This window comes from Amphiura filiformis, chromosome 17, assembly GCF_039555335.1.
Source record: "Amphiura filiformis chromosome 17, Afil_fr2py, whole genome shotgun sequence".
Taxonomy (NCBI): domain Eukaryota; kingdom Metazoa; phylum Echinodermata; class Ophiuroidea; order Amphilepidida; family Amphiuridae; genus Amphiura; species Amphiura filiformis.
Genome location: NC_092644.1, coordinates 6,628,837 through 6,646,857, shown reverse-complemented (window position 1 = coordinate 6,646,857; position 18,021 = coordinate 6,628,837). Strand labels below are relative to the sequence as shown.

General features: G+C 36.1%; 1 protein-coding gene across 1 annotated transcript in view; it reads right to left on the bottom strand.

Annotated features, from left to right (window-relative positions):
• The window catches only part of LOC140138350 (sodium-coupled monocarboxylate transporter 1-like), a 30,346-nt gene extending 18,608 nt beyond the window's left edge, over positions 1–11,738 (bottom strand). Inside the window, exons 1-4 of the mRNA XM_072160256.1 lie at positions 11,537–11,738; positions 10,235–10,347; positions 4,091–4,156; positions 3,295–3,346 (exon numbers count right to left, since the gene is read on the bottom strand). Of these exons, the coding sequence (XP_072016357.1) occupies positions 3,295–3,346; positions 4,091–4,156; positions 10,235–10,347; positions 11,537–11,738 (433 nt within the window). The remainder of the gene's footprint in view (positions 1–3,294; positions 3,347–4,090; positions 4,157–10,234; positions 10,348–11,536) is intronic.
• Positions 11,739–18,021: the final 6,283 nt, after the last annotated feature.

Genomic DNA, 18,021 nt, shown 5'->3' with positions numbered 1-18,021 from the left:
AAACTAAATAGATTTTATTGTTATATATTTTTCAAAAGAAATAAATACATACTTTTGCTGGCAAACTGACAATAAAACTATACGTCACTATGGAAAACGAACAAAACGCAAATACCCTATTCCTAGCGTATCGACCATACGCCACTTTTTATACATATTTTATAATTATGAAATATCGGCAAAAATGAAAAACATCGTATTCCATAGTGGCGTATAGGTCCGATACGCGTACGCCACTATGACATACGATGTTTTTCATTTTTGCCGATATTTCATAATTATAAAATGTGTATAAAAAGTGGCGTATGGTCGATACGCCACTATGGAATACGAAAAATGTCACTTTGTAACTATACGCCACATTTAATTAATCAATTACTAATTAATTAGCTAATTATGACTGATGAGACTTAGAAAAAATGAAAGAGAACATCATTAAAGACATATGTGCCAATTTTCAAAAAAATGACCAAAAATCACTATACGCCACTATGGAATACAGCCGACGATGTGTGCAAGTGGCGTTACTGTTCTGCGAAATTTGTGGGAAAGTAGCATTTTGAGTTGAAATCACGTTTTTGACCCTGTGACCCCTACGTGACATTTGACCCCACGAGTTTCATGTGGCATATAGGGGCATGGTCAGTGATGATTGTGACCAAGTTAGGTTAAAATCGGTGTAAGCATGTCAGTGCTAGAGCAAATGTAATGGTCGACAGAAGAAGAAAGAAAGAAGAAGATCCTGTAAGAAAAAGAGACACAGCCGTGACTAATACCATATATACATTGGGTAAACACAATTCATGTGTGAACATACCATCACTCTCTCATCATGTTTTTCTTAGCTGATAAAATTTGTTGAAGGAATTGACCCCTTAATGACATTTGAACTCAACTTTTAGGCACTGGGTAATAACAATGCATGTGTTTCACGTGACCGTTGACACCACGAGTTTTATGTGACATATAGGGGCATGGTCAGTGATGATTGTGACCAAGTTAGGTAAAAATCGGTGCATGTATGTGAGTGCTAGAGCAAATATAAAGGTCGGCAGAAAAAGAAGAAAGAAGAAGAAGAAGAAGATCCTCTAAGAAAAAAGACACAGCCGTATGTCACGGCGGTGTAAGAAGATCATGTAAGAAAAAAGACAATGAGCGTGTTAAGTTAATGAGCGTGTTTTATAGAGGTTATAATACGGAAATATTATACTGCAATAACTATTGAATTGGAATGAATTCTATTCAGTAGCCTAGCCAGCGGTGGGGCAGGTGGGGCAGTGACAAAAAATGAAAGAAAAAGTGCCCCTCTGACAAAAAATGAAAGAAAAATTCAAGAGGGCAAAGGAAAAGAAAAGGGCAAGGAGCCCCTTTTCTAGCAAAATTCAGGGCCAAAATAGTGTAAAATACAAAAATTTTCGGCGCTACGCGCGCACATTGTAAGAATGAAGCCCTTTTTAGCCGGATAATGGGCGAAAATAGTGTAAAATACCATTTTTCGCGCTGCGCGCGCACATCATCCTAATAAAGCCTCTTTCGAAAAGCTCGAAGACACACAGTCTCTATATATCGTATGATGCAACTGCATTTTTTGTCGTCTTTGCCCCCGAAATTTTATTTTGCCCACCCTGACCAAGAAAGCTGGCTACGCCCCTGATTCTATTGTTGAATGGTTCCATCTGGGTTAAACAGCCGTTTATCACATGAATGCAATGAGTGAACGAGAGTATAATAATGAAAATGTGACTATAATTCCTGACAGACGTGATAAAAAGCAACTAAATAGAAAGAGCTTCAGTTATTAGAGCGTGTTTTATAGAGGCTATATGCGGAAATATTATACTGCTATATTAATAACCATTACATTCGCAGTACTTATACGCTGATAAACGATTAAAAACGGATAATCTGGTTCACTAATAAACACGCTCATAGACAAATGAATTTATTGGCATATGATGTTATTATACCGTAATTGTCGGAAAATGAACCGTTTATCATACAAGTCGCAATAATTATGATGATAGTATTTCCTGGTTACAAAAAGTGATTGAATTGAACAATGTACAAACAAATAATTATATAAGCTTATAGGACCCTGCTAAACGCGGAGCGTGGTGGTGCAGGGCCCTCTTAAATATTTACCAAACAGACAGACATACAGACACCCAGGTAGACAAACTTACAGACAAAGCAAAAACAAAACAGAAAAATACCACGTATACATTGGGTAAACACAATTCATGTGTGGACATACCATCGCTCTCCTATGTTTTTCTTAGCTAATAAATTTTTTTGAAGGAATTTGGTTTTATACCGGAAGTGACCCCTTTGACCTCAAATCTGTGTATGATTTACAGACACTGGCTAATAACAATGCAAGTTACTGTCCTACGTAATATGTGGGCTAAGTAGCATATTCATGTCAGTGCTAGAGCAATTGCAATGGTCGACAGAAGAAAGAAAGAAGAAGAAGAAGATCCTGTAAGAAAAAAGACACATCCGTATGTCACGGCTGTGTAAGACAAGAAGAATAGAAAAATATCAACTTCACCCAGATATCAAAAAGAAAATCGAAATGTAATACTATTATCAATAAAATAATAAGTGTTTCAAATTATTAAATATCGTTACGGGAAACATCCCGATTTGATCAGTCTACGGTATTACATTCTGAATTAAGAATCAGAAGGCTTATGTAGTAATTGTAGTAGTCAGAAATTAGTAAAGTGAGATCAAATGAGTTATGTAAATATATAATGTGATGAAATCAACGAAGCAAATGAAATAAAAGATAAAATAAAAAGACGGTTTACGAATTGGTCGTCAGCACGTATAAGGGGAGGAGACCTCGCCACATCAACGCGATCGCCGATCACCAGCGCGTACCCCAACCACGGAAGAAATATAAAAAAAACTTTAGACCTGTCCATCTGGAATCAAAGCTAGCATAAACATTAAATAAAATAAATAAATAATGATACTTACAATAAAGCAATGCAGAGCGATTTGATATCGTCACTGGGCGGGAAAACCTCATATGTACTTTTGGCCCTTGAACATGAATAAAGCCCGGAGAATAAAGCCTTGTAGGTGTACTGCAGACTTTATATTGAAGAGTTTGCTTCATCCATGTTCAAGGGCCAAAGTACATGCAGGAAAAAATTCATATTTACTTTTGGCCCTTGAACATGGATAAAGCCTTGTAGGTGTAGACTTTATATTGAAGGGTTTGCTTCATCCATATTCAAGGGCCAACTTTTCCCGCCCATTGCCGATATACGGATTATGACTTACCCGCTGCTACCGCCAAACATGGTGCGTAAACAACAATACCAAGATAGATGAACTGAAATTAGTAATATATAATACTATTTAAGGTTAGCAACTATTTTAAACTTGCCCTATATATATGTCAACTCATTAACAACAATAAATCAAGCAAGTTTTCTAAGTATATGATTTTTAGAATGAACTTTGCAAAACATCAAAGTGTGAGTTTTTGGTTGCGCCGACCAACAATACATCGTGTACCCTTAGCAAACTTAACTTAAAACTTATTTTGAAACTCTTGTCCATTCCATTAACGACAGGAGTTCTGACTCATTACAAAGTCTGGTTGGGGGGGTACTCAGTACAAATGACCATACGGGGACGTGACGCAAACATTGGTAGCTGTAAAGTGTGCTGAGGCTTGTGAATCAACGTCTACGTTGCGCCTGTGTGTATAAACACAGCTGATGTTCCAATCTCTGTGGTATAAATCACTGCGTGTTTTTACAGCATTTTTGGTATATCAATTACACCCTTTTCAAGGCTAATTCGTTTTTTTTTCGGAAAATGGCCCAATTTTGGCTCACTGTAGCAAATTTTTAGAAATTTTCCCAAAATTTGTGGGAAAAGTTGTATTTATTTTAGCCGAAAATTTTGAATTTTGGTATATCGATGTGTCCAAATTTCTTAAAAACGTGGTATATTGATGGGTCCATTTTCAAACTCTCAGCGGCTCTCCCCTACCCAAACCAAGCTTGAGTACCCCACCCCTTTCTGAATCTGGTTACTTATTACTACCCTGCTATAATGCTCATCTTACCGTCCATATGTAGAAGCAAACCAAAGCACAAAGACGCACGGCAACACCAAAACGCAGTTCTAAGTACTGGAATGAATGGTTATATCAGTAAACAATGTTACATTTAAAGCCATATTGTAACATTTCCATAAAAATAGATTAGCATTTCTTTTCCATAAAATGTTAGCTTTTTCTGTCAGATGTGTCTCCTTTTAATTTTGAGCCGAATAATTAAGTTTAAGCAAAGCAAATTGGAATTTAATACCTGCGCCGATGTCCCCAATGCATGACACTCCGTCGGTCGTGCTACGGTACGATCCTTTGATGTGGCCGTCTCGCACGCCATGTACGTACTGTGTTATGAGCATCGCGTACGTGTTCGACTAATATTTCCATCGTAATATCAAAATCTCGGATTTTAACAAAACTACAGCACCTGGAGTCTTGATTTTTGCAGGGTATGTTAGTTTAATAAAGCACATTACAATCGTTTTAAAAATGTTTTTGAAAAATATTGATGGTGTCCTCCTCCACAAATCTTGCAATATAGTTTTTACCAATATTAATGCCATGTCGAGTAAAAATTGGAGTTTCCTCAACACATAAAAGGTTTTTTCAATTAACGTTACATATACTTTTATTTTAGGGATGAAATCAAAATTCGACCGGCGATTGACCGCCGGTTGCGTCCGGTTTCTATTATTCTTAACAATGGAAACGGGACGGAACCACCGGTCGACCGCCGGTCGAGATTTGATTTCATTCCTTATTGTGTGGCAGATTACCTCATACACACTAGTGAGCCCAAGCCGATATAATACAGGTAGATAAGTCCTGGAAATAACCAAGCAAGCAACAACGTGAGCTACGGCAAACCCCCAGAACATAGTACCATTTCTATATACGTCTGCAGGTACACCAAGATAGGTCACGGCTGACATAAAGCTGGCGATCAGGGACATACCTGGAAAATAAATCAATGTGTCAAGTTTATCAGTGGCGTGCGCAAAGGGGTGGGGGGGCAGGGGAAGGTCACAGGCCCTAAGGCGGCCTCCTGGACCCCACCCGTGAGGGGTTTCGCGGCAAGCCGCCCGCACCTTACACTCCTAATCAGACTCCATTCGGGGGAACTGAACAACCTGCCCCCTAGACTATGCGAATAGCTCAAAATTTTACTGATGTGTATTATAATTAATAGTAAAATGGTCATAAAGAGTTTATATAATTAGTAACAGTAAAAGTAAGTATACTTATGTTATTGAATGCAACATATCTTGAATAACGGCTCACTTTAATACTGAACAATTCTGATCTTGGAATCTACCAGTTTATTCGCTAAGGCCCGATTAAAAAATTCGACTATGTACTTTGACTTTTAAGCAGAACTTTGCATTGGGACTTCGTTCTCTAAAACACACTGTCAATCATACTTGTTTATCAATCAAATCTAACCACAAGCACTAAGGATGGTGGTACAATACGCGCTAGATGCGTACATTCATCCACCAACTTTCGCGCCAGCACAAAAGCGCCGCATTCCATAGATAGTTGTGTACCATGTATAGTTAATGGTAATGGCACGTGCCCGGAGGATTTAAACAATAACGAGATTTGGGCGACCAATCACAAGCCAGATTCATTTAAAGATGCATTACATCATGACCAATTTTAGTTAGGCCAGAAACTCTCCATAGAGTCCCGTGTTAAAAATGTTAACCGCAAGTCAAAGTCAGTAGTCCACTTGGGAAGCTAACAAACAGAGGGAGTACGGTGACTGAACTAAAGATCAGATGTGAAAATCTATCAATTGTGCACAAATTAATTAAATCAGAGAATATGCACAATGGGAAAGTGGACTACGTAGAAGTCTACCTGCCCCCCCCCCTTTCAATGTGTTGCGCACGCCACTGAGGTTTATACTGCGAATTACTACATTTTTATTTTCCATACTTAGTATTTACTATGATAGAGTTTATCATACCATCCGTAAGTAATTCACGCACGTTGTTACTTCATATACCTAAAAAAGCAGTAGTCACAGCATGGGCGTAGCCAGGGGGAACTGCCCCAGAAAAATGTCAAGGATAAGATGGGGACGGCAGAGTAGAGTGTCCTTAAAATGACTAATAATGTGACAAACAAATTGCGCAGATATGCGCTAACAAAAGGTAATATTCTCGTATAAATAAAACAGACGACGCCACAATAAAAACTTCTTTTCCTATCGTTTCGGAGGTTCAAAGTAATTATCTCTTTCATAGAATATTTAATTACCTACTAAAACAAAACGTGGGGGTAGAGTTACCTATTTAGATTTGTTTGTATAATTTTATTACCGATTTAACCCAGTAATTCTCACTCGTTGTGCATGGTGATTGTCAGCTGCATATCATTATAATGATTTTTCTAGGGAAGAGTAGAAGATGATCAAATGCAAGAGAAATGTGTTTGATTGGGGAAGGTGTATGACAGGACCGTTTTGGATGAAATAAATGGGAATGAAGCTTTCGTGTCAGGTAATTACCAGACCCTGATTACCTAGAGGACGTGGCACAGTTAATTGACCTCCGATCCTGACTGACCTGCACTGTTTGTCACGTAACTTACAGACCTTGACCTGACCGCTGCGTACAAAGCAGGGGCATATGAATAGGTTTGCCGACTGTGTCTACGCAGTTTCCACCTCGATACACCCGAGTATATAGAAATTTCCCAGCACAGCGAGTCTTGATTCTATACGCAGACTGTGTTTTACTACACGGTTGAGTGCATAGCATTATAAGAGCTGTGCGAGATCTAGTGGAAAATAGAAATCTGTGATTGGTTTTGTCAAAACCTCAAGTGATCACTTCATCCAATCAGAATTTTTTTATATCGAACGAAAGCTAACACTTCCCCCTATAAGCACCTTCAACATGTTCAACAGGTCAAAAGATAATGCAATTCAATGTTTATAGCAAGGCGAATGTCGTCAATCTGTTGAAAACGACCTATCCCAGCACAATGTTTGACCAAAATGTAGATTTTTTAAGTCAAAACCTCAAGTATTTCTTATAATATTTTTCAAATTTTATGTCATTAAATGAAAGAGCACACTTATATTGTCCATAATTATACTAGACTCATTAGAATGAGCAATGGGCGATTCTCTTTAAATTGCATATCTTGTGCAAAAAGTTACTATTTTGGCCTGTTTTGTCATACGGTTGTAAATTCAATGAACTATGACTTTGCTAAAGTGCGTTTACAAATTGATATATTCGTGAACAGTTTTTGTCCTCAAGAATCGGTATTGACAGAAGATGCCACTTTCAAATTATTACCTGTGATTTGGTCACGGTATCACTATTTTCACCCCTACTATACAACGCCAACTAGTACCCAGCAAACACAAAACGTTTTCGACATCATTCGCAAAAGGTTACGAAAGGTTGTCAGAAAACGTTTAAATGTCGGGTTATATAAAGGGTATATTAAGAGTATAAAACGTTTTCATAACCTTAAAAAACATTTTTTGATAATCTACCTCTCAGCAAACAAAAATGTTTTACAGAAAACGTTTAAATGTCGGGTTATATAAAGGGTATAAAAACGTTTTAAACATTCTTGAAAACTTTATATAAAACATTCTAAACATAATGTTATTTTGGGGTTGAAAAAATATTTTGCGAAAAATATTTGCCCAAAATATTTTCAATAACGTTTTAAAAACGTTTTTATGACCTTTTATATAACCCGACATTTAAATGTTATTAAAACATTTTGAAAAAAACATTTTAAGAACATTTCTGTGTTTTCTGGATTCAAACATTTTAACATAATGTTATTTAAGTATTGACACAATATTTGGCAAAAATGTTTGTAAAAATAGTTTACAATAACATTTTTGAAAACATTTAAAAATATTGTTGTAGTGTGTTTTCATACAAAACGTTTTAAAACGTTATCATGACCTTTATATAACCCGACATTTTAATGTTATTAAAACGTTTTACCTAAACCAAAAGCCAAAATATAACTTATTTAAAACGTTTTTAAAACGTTTTTGTGTTTGCTGGGTATGCACTTGTGTGCTTTTCCAACATAAAATATGTCAGACAAACATTTAGTATGATGATCAGTACGACGGCAACTTAGCTCACTTCCGGTAACTTTTACCGTCGTGACGTAACAAAATAGTGAAAACGCGGGAGTGAAAATAATCTCGCAATACGGCTTTTTGGAAAACAATAAAAAATGGAATACGCGAGTCATTTCATTGAATTATTGTGGAAAAAGTTAAGGGAAGGGGTATGAACGTTTGGACAGTATTTATTGTGGGACATTAGAGCACATCAGACATATCGAATTGCATTCTGAATACTAAGAATGTCCTTCTGATATCAAATATTTTTGATTTTTTGAAATTCGCAATGTAATACACATTTTATGGCAAATCATTAAAAATTGACATTTTTGATATTTAACAGTACTTGAAGTAAACTTCATAAATCTGATGATTTATACTTAAAGTGTATATAGGTGGGAGGAATAGCCGACGATCAATTGAAAATTTTGACCTTTCGTATTGAAGATATGGATTTTTTTTTCCCAAAACACCAAAAAAAATAGGTCTTTTTGGGAAAAAAATCCATATCTTCAATATAAAAGGTCAAAATTTTCAATTGATCGTCGGCTTTTCCTCCCAGCTACATACACTTTAAGAATATGTCATTAGATTTATAAAATTTATTTCGATGACTGTTATATATCAAAAATTTGAAAAATATCAAATTTTAATAATTTGTCCTAAAATTTGTATTATATCGTGAATTTCAAAAATGAAAATTATTTGATATCAGAAAGACATGCTTCGTATTCAGAATGCAATTCGATACGTCTGAGGTGCTCTCATGTCCCACAAAAATACTGTCGAAAAACGCCATAAACGCTCATTCTAGATCCCTTAATGTAACCATAAAAATGAGAAAAAATGCGTGCCACGATCACTCAAATGGTTATATCTACAACTGTGAGCAAACGCGTGCTAAATTCTTTCAGCGAAAATGATTAGTGTAATAATCGAGTCGTAGGTTGAAAAGTTGCTTTCAAAGAGGCCTCGTGTCGTAATCATGCGTGACCATTGGTGACCAGTGTCACCATGAAAATGAGCTAAAATTAGCAGCTGGCCCTGTCCATATATCGATTAATAATCGTCTAGTGATTATTAATGCAAAACACTGCCTTGTCTTTAATACAAAACAATGAAGTCAATTAAAAAAGTAATAATCACGTCATTGTACTGAAATGCAATCAATTTTAAAAGGATTGTTATTGAGTGAGACACTGAATGAGAAACAAAGTTGCAAAAATACGAGCATTTTGAAGCAGGTTGTGGTGCTGTATTATTTCTGTTTCAAATGACCAGAAAACCTTCATGGCAGTTCTTTACTAGTATTATAAATATTTTCATAATTTTTGGTAAAGAATAACTAAACTGAAATTTGACCGAAAACGACTCTTTTTTGCTACAACGCGTTTGCCGGCTAAATTTTCAACATTGTGTTACGCAACACCGTGCTCACAACCCGTAAAAAATATCTGTTGAATAAAAGAGGTCACGAAGTTGCCGTCGTAATGGATAAATACGCGAAACTAAACAACACTGGTACGAGACAAATTAGCAAATGATTGACATGACTGTGAAGCTTCCACAGAATTATTGGAGAACCGAGACTCGACCGCCATATTGATACAGGCACACTCTAATGACGGCCTATATTCATTTTTTTTAATAGAAAGTCTATTCATTTTTTTGTAAATAGAAACTCGTCAATTTGAATAGATCCCTTATTATTTTTAAATCGAATCATACCGTACAAAATGACGTCAACGATAATGAGGAATTTCATTGGTCAAAAGTACGCACGCTGCTGTATCCGGGGTCTTTTGCTTCTTGGTCGGCGCCATTACACATTTGTACAGTACGGTGGGGACATAGGCACTGGTAAGAAAGTGTTTGGAGGATCTTCTCTAAATCCTAAATATTATGAAATAATAGGACACAAAACCACGGATGAAGAAAACAGGGCAAACGCTATTTAACACCATATATTTTATATTTTCAAGCAAATACCTTTTCTGCTATCCCCTTTCAAGACAGTAATTTTATGTTATCAAACACACTTGATGGCTATTCAACACCACGGGTGATGAGTCGTAGTGTTCCTCTCTTAGCGCGAAGCGGACAAGAGATGATGCATCTCCAGGCATATTTCCCCAAATTCGTTCCCTTTTGACTAGAGTCAAATAGATTCAAATAAATTGAATAGATTCTAATCAACTGTAACTAGTAAACTATTCATTTTCTGACAAGTGACCTCTTCATTTTTGAATAGAATTTGGGATCATTTATTTGAGTAGAATTTTCTATTCATTTTGAATACATTCTCTTAAAGGAGTATTTCGTGATCCTAGCATCCTCTTTTTATGACATTTTTCAGTACATATCCACGAAAAAAGCATATTCCCAAAATTTCAGTTGATTCCGATTTTGCGTTTGCGAGTTAAGCATGATTATGCGTATTACACTGCTCCATAGACAATACGTTGTAATTTCGTTCTGGTGCACCAGAACGAAATTCAAATTTCGCGATATCTTTGCTAAACGAATTAATCTGCAAGAAATATTTTGTACATAAACATTATGTAGCCAGAGTATTCCAGTGATATAAAAATCTCAACTTTTTTTGAGAAAAGTGGTGGGGATGAGGCTGTGGATCACGAAATGCCCTTTTAAGTGCCCGGCGTACATGTTTACCTATTAAAATTTGAATAGATTCTATTCATTTTTGAATAGGTATTTTTAGAGTGCATGGAGCAAAAATTAGGGGTATTCGGTTTCCCTCGGAATGCGCTCGAGGAAATTGTTGTCATGCAAGAGCGACACGGTGAGTGACATGGATGATGGGCGCATTTGAGAGACGCACTTGACGTGACCTGCACGCGATACCAAGACGCAGAATATTGTAAGTATTGTATTCGTTCGTCTCCGCGCACCAGACCAGACCAGAATACCCTCAATTTTGTCCCCATAGCTGACGGCGCGATTGTACTTGGCGGTATAGGGAGTCCCGGTTCTCCTTCTCTAATTCTGTGGACGCTTCAAAAAAGGCTGACATTTCAACAAAATGACCGGTCCTGTTAACATCTCATAGAGAATTGCACGGAAAAACTCGAATTTTGCGGAGCAAATGCAATTGCGCGGACAAAGGAAAATTTCGCAGAGCCTCGCGCGATTTCGTGCCGTGAAAATCGTTGGACCCTGCTAATGACTTTCCAGAAATGACACACGTCTAATATGAAGAGAACCGAGCTTGTATTTTAATACGACTAGAATAATGTTGCTCGAAATTTAAATGCATACACTCTCTACAAATTTTTCATCTAGTCTCTGTAACAATCCTGTAACTTCTTTTAAATACATACCGACTGGGAAGAACGTCAGTTGTTGATCCGCCATAAGGAATTCTTTTGATGTCCGTTGTTTGCCGCCAGTCACAGCGTAGAACACACCGATACCACATGACAAAAGTAACATAAGAGATAAGATAAGAGAATCAACAGGATGGAAGGATGGTTCTTCTGACCCGGATCTGTGGTGTAGTATATCCTCTCCTTGACTCGTCATAATGATGAAGTAAGTTCAGAAATCAAATGGGATACTACAATGAAAAGCTATGATATTCTCTAAACCAGAATAATTTATGGATGGCGCCTATTTTTCTTTTATTACGGAATAGGACACTTATTTTTTAGGACACAGTCGCGTATCTACTAGATGACACAGGACTACCCTTATGTTTAAAGCTTGCGTTGTGCGAATTTTATGACAAATCAAACGCTCGTTGTTTTTTACTACAAGCCAAACTAAAGCTGAGATGACAGCGCCCTCAATGACTAACTCTCTCCATTGACTACATGTAAACCGTGATGTAGATACCCTTGAATTTTACAAAAACGGCAAAGAATTTAAAGCGAGCGTTTTATTTTTCATAAAAATTGCACATTATGCAGTAGTTCACTTATGCGACATTTTGAAACAAATGGGAATGCGTCGAGTAAGCAGTGGTTCAAACTCCAACGAGCCTCCTTTGTTTGAAATAAGAAATAGAGCCTAAGTAACGAGCACAATATTTACAATTTAAAGAGAATTGGCCATTGCTCATTCTAATGAAGCTAGCATATGGCCAATATAAGTGTGCTCTTTCATTTAATGGCATAAAATTTGAAAAATATTGTAAGGAACACTTGAGGTTTTGACTTTTAAAACCTACATTTTGGTCAAAACATGTGCTTGGATAGTAGTTTTCAACAGATTTGCCACATTCGCCTTGTAACATTGCATTATCAGTTGACCTAATGTAAAAAAAGTGTTTTTAGGGGAAGTGTTAGCTTTCGTTCGATATAAAAAAAATTGTGATTGGATGAAGGGAACACAAATGTCTATTTTCCACTAGATCTCAACTCAACCATTTAGTATAACACAGACTACGTGGAGACTACACTCTAAATTTCAAGGATTTAAAATAAATCCCAAGGGACTGTGATTAGGGACCAATCAAGTGCTAGATTTAAAATTAAATCTTTAAGATTTAAAATTCAAATCTATAAAATTGATTGGTCCCTAACTACAGTCTTAAGGATTTATTTTTAAATCCTTGTAATTTAGAGTGTAGACTCGCTGTGCTGGAAATATCTGTGTACTCGGGTGTATCGAGGTGGAAACTGTGCGTAGATGCATTTATAAGAGAATCGTTTTTGTAGTCAAACCTTTTCATATGCGCGTGAACGTACTAGTGCAGCGCGATAAATTCAAAAATTGTTTTAACCTATTGCTATGGTAGTTAATTCGGTTGTTACATCACTTCTACGGCGAATTGATATGATATTAAAGTTTTTTACTCTACAATCCAGTGCAAAGTTGCAGGGAAACGTGCACAGTTTACTGACCCTCCCGCTCCCCGTATTCTCCCAAATTGTGGAAAAGCATTCCGATTAAAATTAGGAATGTCAACTCTCTTGACGAGTTCAAGCGTTTATTGAAGACTCATCTTTTCAAAAAAAATATTTTATTGTGCATCACATGCGAAAATTTTGTTTGATTGCAGTTGAATGGTTGCGAAGATATTAACAATTACATAATGCGCGCATCAATGCAGTTCATTCCAAGTTTGATCAACAGGCGCTTTTTTCATACTAGCTCACCGCTTCCTAAAGGTTGTGTATCTCATTAAATTAGCCCACATTATCTATTTTATAATCCGACGTTGTTATGTTATTCATGTTTTCACTGAAGATGAATAACAGTTTGTCCCTGAGACCATAATACCATAAGGTATTATGGTCTCAGGTTTGTCCGAGAAAACTTTGATTTCTGCAATTGGAAGCTTTCTAACTTTAATTCTTTAGGTTGTGCAAATATGTTATATTTTAACTTTCCAACGAACATTTGAGCCAAGAATGACAATGAATAAGTACTTACAGCTTTACGTGTGATTTTTGATACCATGCAACATTAATGTTGAAGTTTTAAAAGATTTAAACTTTGCATTACAGTTTCTTGGAAATATTCCAAAAACATTAATGTGTGTGAGAAATTTTTTAAGCCAGTTATGCAACATTTATATCAACATTAACGAAAAAAGACATTTACAAGTACGGAGCATCATCTTACATGCAAGCTTTCATTTTCAATGTCGTGTAGGTTTTTAAATTTGAACAGAACCTAATCAAATGTTTTGCAAGAAACATAAGATTTAAAAAGAACGAAAAGGAAGAATAATTTCACGGTACAAAATATGAAACCCATTGACAGTTAACAACTATTGCGCATTGTGTTGAATGATCTTTCTTTTAAACTTGGAATGAAGTGAATTGATGCATGCGTTATGTAATCGCTCATTTCTTCGCAATCAGTCGACCGATTAGTGTATAGGATGCAGAATAAAACGGGCTACACGCTGATATTTCTATTTTTAGACTCTGATGTCTGTTTCTCGACTTACGTCCAAATTCATTCGCCCGGTAATTTTTTATGGGACACCCTGTAGTGCAATTATATTAATTGTGCTGGTATTTTATTATATTACATGCCCTTTTATAACCTTGTTATTGATCTGAGCCGGTTATATGTTATATTTTTATCATTGAACTCGACCGTGTATTATTAACTCTTGTGTCACCTGGTTTTTGTTCACGTCAGTTAACGTTAATACCACTTGCACCCACATCTCATATGCACAGTTTATCCCTTACTGATACCCTGTGTCTCGAATAGCTATTGTAACCTAAACCCACCATCCCTGTGGTTAAGAGGCTAGGAAATAATTCCTAATATCTCATACCCTCGTTTGTGTGCCTTTATCTAATCCTGCTACCCATGTCAATTACTATTTAGCACATGAGACTGCTTAGTGTAGGAATTTATTTAGCCTTTTTATTAAACATGTTTGCAATTGGCTTACAGTCATTACATGCTGATAATCCACATAACTGATTGGTCAGTATAATTAGCTATAATTTATTTACTTAGTGATTAGGCATATCTGTATAGAAACCTATTCATAGGCGATTTACTTCAGAAAATAACTACACTGCACAAAATTAAGTCCATTCTCTATAGTTAATTGAATGTTTATTGACTCTTGTAATAACCAAGCAATGTGTGTATAAACATATCCAATGTATATTATCTTTTCTTTATACAAACTAATTAAATTGGTGTTCATAAAGCTGGGATATGAGACAAATTATCCGTGACAAAAAATCTAGCAAGACCACAATGTATTGTAATTAGTTTACTTTATTGATAAGGCGTCTAGCATCTGTATAAAAAAAAAATTCAACAAAATAATTTGACATGCAGTGTTCCTGAAACACATTAGGCGATTTGCTTCCAACTAAAACTTCTTTTAAAAAGGAATGGGGCATCCAACGGGAAATAGCATTTGATGCATGATGGGCTGATACAGTAGACATTTTCATATAATTTTCTTCGTATGATAGCCAAATTTGTTTCCTGCAGGTAGCCTAAAAACCTAAATGCAAAATGCAAAATTATTTTCCAGAGTCAAGATGCAAGTATCATTTATACCTCAAATCACTTATTTATTGTCAAATCAGTGCAGAGTAGGTTAGTATATGAATATTGAAAATTAGACCAAAGTCTAATTAAGAAATAAAGGGTAATGCATGATCCTTTACACGAAAATAATGTGTCGAGGCAGTAAAACGTAAATAATGGGTGAGGCGCAGCCGAACCCATTATTTAAACGTTTTACTGCCGAGGACACATTATTTGCGTGTAAAGGATAATGCGGCACCCTTTATTTCTATTCTATTACCACAAAATAGTGTGATTTAAAGAGAAAATATAAAAAATTTTGCCCAAATATTTCAAGTTGTTTACCTCAAGGTGGAGCGCATACGCGTAGCCAAAGCGTATGCACATTCCAATAACACAACCTAACATTCCATTCTCCCCTATAAGCAGGTATGCACATACAATAACACAACCCTGACATTCCATTCTCTCCTACATAAGCAGGTGTGCTGTGCTCTCTGCTGTGCGCTGTGATGATAGAAGAACATAAAGTTCGTTGCCCTTGACACTTTATCGCTAATTAATGGTCTGTCACGTGACGCGTTTCAACAAATCACAGTGCGCGATTTTGAATAATGGGTCGTGGGGGTAATAGAATATATGATATAGTCTGTAATAGGTTATCTTTTTAATAACGTACTTTTTAAGCTTGTATATCATTCGGATACTATTATGCTCTTGTTTATAATTTGTTTTGCCATGTCGTATTTTCAATGTAAAGCGCTTAGGGGCATCTAAGGCATTTGATGTTGTGCTGGTGCCAGATGGTGCGACACTCTATTCCAAGCCCTCCATCATCAGATCATATAGAAATTGTAATGTATGGCAAAATCAAATCAAATCTGTACTTGATTATTAACTATAAAATGTTCCGCAAATCTATCGGCGGTAGTGGTAGTAGAATAACCCGGGCGCCGGGCAGTTGGCCCTGACGAATTGCCTCAATATAGCATACTTTTTGTGTCAGTTCCTGACACCTTCTAATACAGGTTTGACGATCATGTGACAAATCGAATCTGTGACGTCAATATTGATATCGATATCAATAATTAGGCTGTTCCAGTTAAATTACATACCCATTGGCCATTGGCTGTTCCATTTAATTTACATACTCCCTCTGAAATAATGGCCCCAAAATAGCTGTTCCATTTAATTTACATACTTCCTCTGAAATGCCTGTTCCATTTAACGCGGCTGTGTACTCTAGCCATTGTTTCTTTCTCAAAATTGAGTTTTTATGATATGTTTGTACCTTGTTATGTTTTTTATAAATACAAGGAATGAAAATCCAGATTTGTAAACTCCAACTGCAATATTTTAAGGATTTTATTTCACTATTCCACTCGTGTTTGAAATTGAAAAGGAATGAAAATCTTTGTTGTACCAGCCCCAGACAAAGGTACCAGCAAGGTACACGCGCGCAACAACTCATCGCGTTGCGTATCGCGCAATTTGTTAACGCACAAATACGCGTCGCATACGCGACGCTTATCTGCATGCGCGGCGCATCTTATGGAAACACCACGGAAGCACTGATTTCACAAAAACCTAGTGGTCAAATGGCTCCATTTTGATGCCTTATATGGTCATTATCTCAAAAAATAAGGCCAATATCAAAAAAATAAAAAAAACGTTTTTGGAATGGAGCCTCAAGATTGAGCTAAAAAACAAAATAAAATATTTTGGAAAGAGTGTTTTTTGTTATGATGTACCTAACAAATATTGCCAAAAACTCACTTTTTGTGATTTTCTTCAAAATTGTTGTTTTACTCCAAATCTGTATTTATATTAAGATTTATTGATGTCTTGCCTTCATAAAAATGTATACTTTTACATGTTTTGCGCGAATAATTACAAAGTTATTGCACTTTTACTACATGCATGTCTGAGAGTACACAGCCACCTTAATTTACATACTCGCTCTGGAATAGATTTCCCCTAATCAAATTGCATATTGTGAACTTCAATCTATCAAATTCAGGTTTGACGATCATGTGACAAATCGAATCTGTGACGTCAATATTGATATCGATATCAATTAGGCTGTTCCAGTTAAATGTCATACCCATTGGCCATTGGCTGTTCCTTTTAATTTACATACTCCTCTGAAATAATGGCCCCAAAATAGCTGTTCCATTTAATTTACATACACTCCCTCTGAAATGGCTGTTCAATGTAATTTACATACTCCCTCTGGAATAGATTTCCCCTAATCAAATTGCATATTGTGAATTTCAATCTATCAAATTGCATTACATTACACTACACTACATTACATTACATTACATTACATTACATTACATTACATTACATTACATTACATTCGTCGTCCCCGGGTCAAAAAGTGGCGGGATATAGCATATATCCCAATCCCCGGCTGATATATTATGTGCAAATTATATTATGTAAATACATTTAACTGAAATGTTTGTATTTTTTGCATATGTGAATGTATAGGGTATTCATTTTAGCGATATTTTTTTATGCCTCATGCAGTTTAAAAGCTGCAGCTCATAAGTGGCAAATTTTTAAACTAAATCTCCTTGTATTGAACGAATCTTGTTTCTCAAACAGCTTAAAAATACCTCACCTTTGGGTACATACATAAATTTACATACATAAAACATTTCTATAGCGCTTTTTCGCAGTTCAAAGCGCTTCACAGTACAAAGAAAAATAAATGAAATTACAATAGAGGTTATCCACGTTACTCATGTGTGACTTCTAACAAAAGGCGCTGGTTCCCGTAGTATTCCTCATTCAAACCAATTCAATGCATGACCTCGGAGTTACCTGCATGACTTTGGCG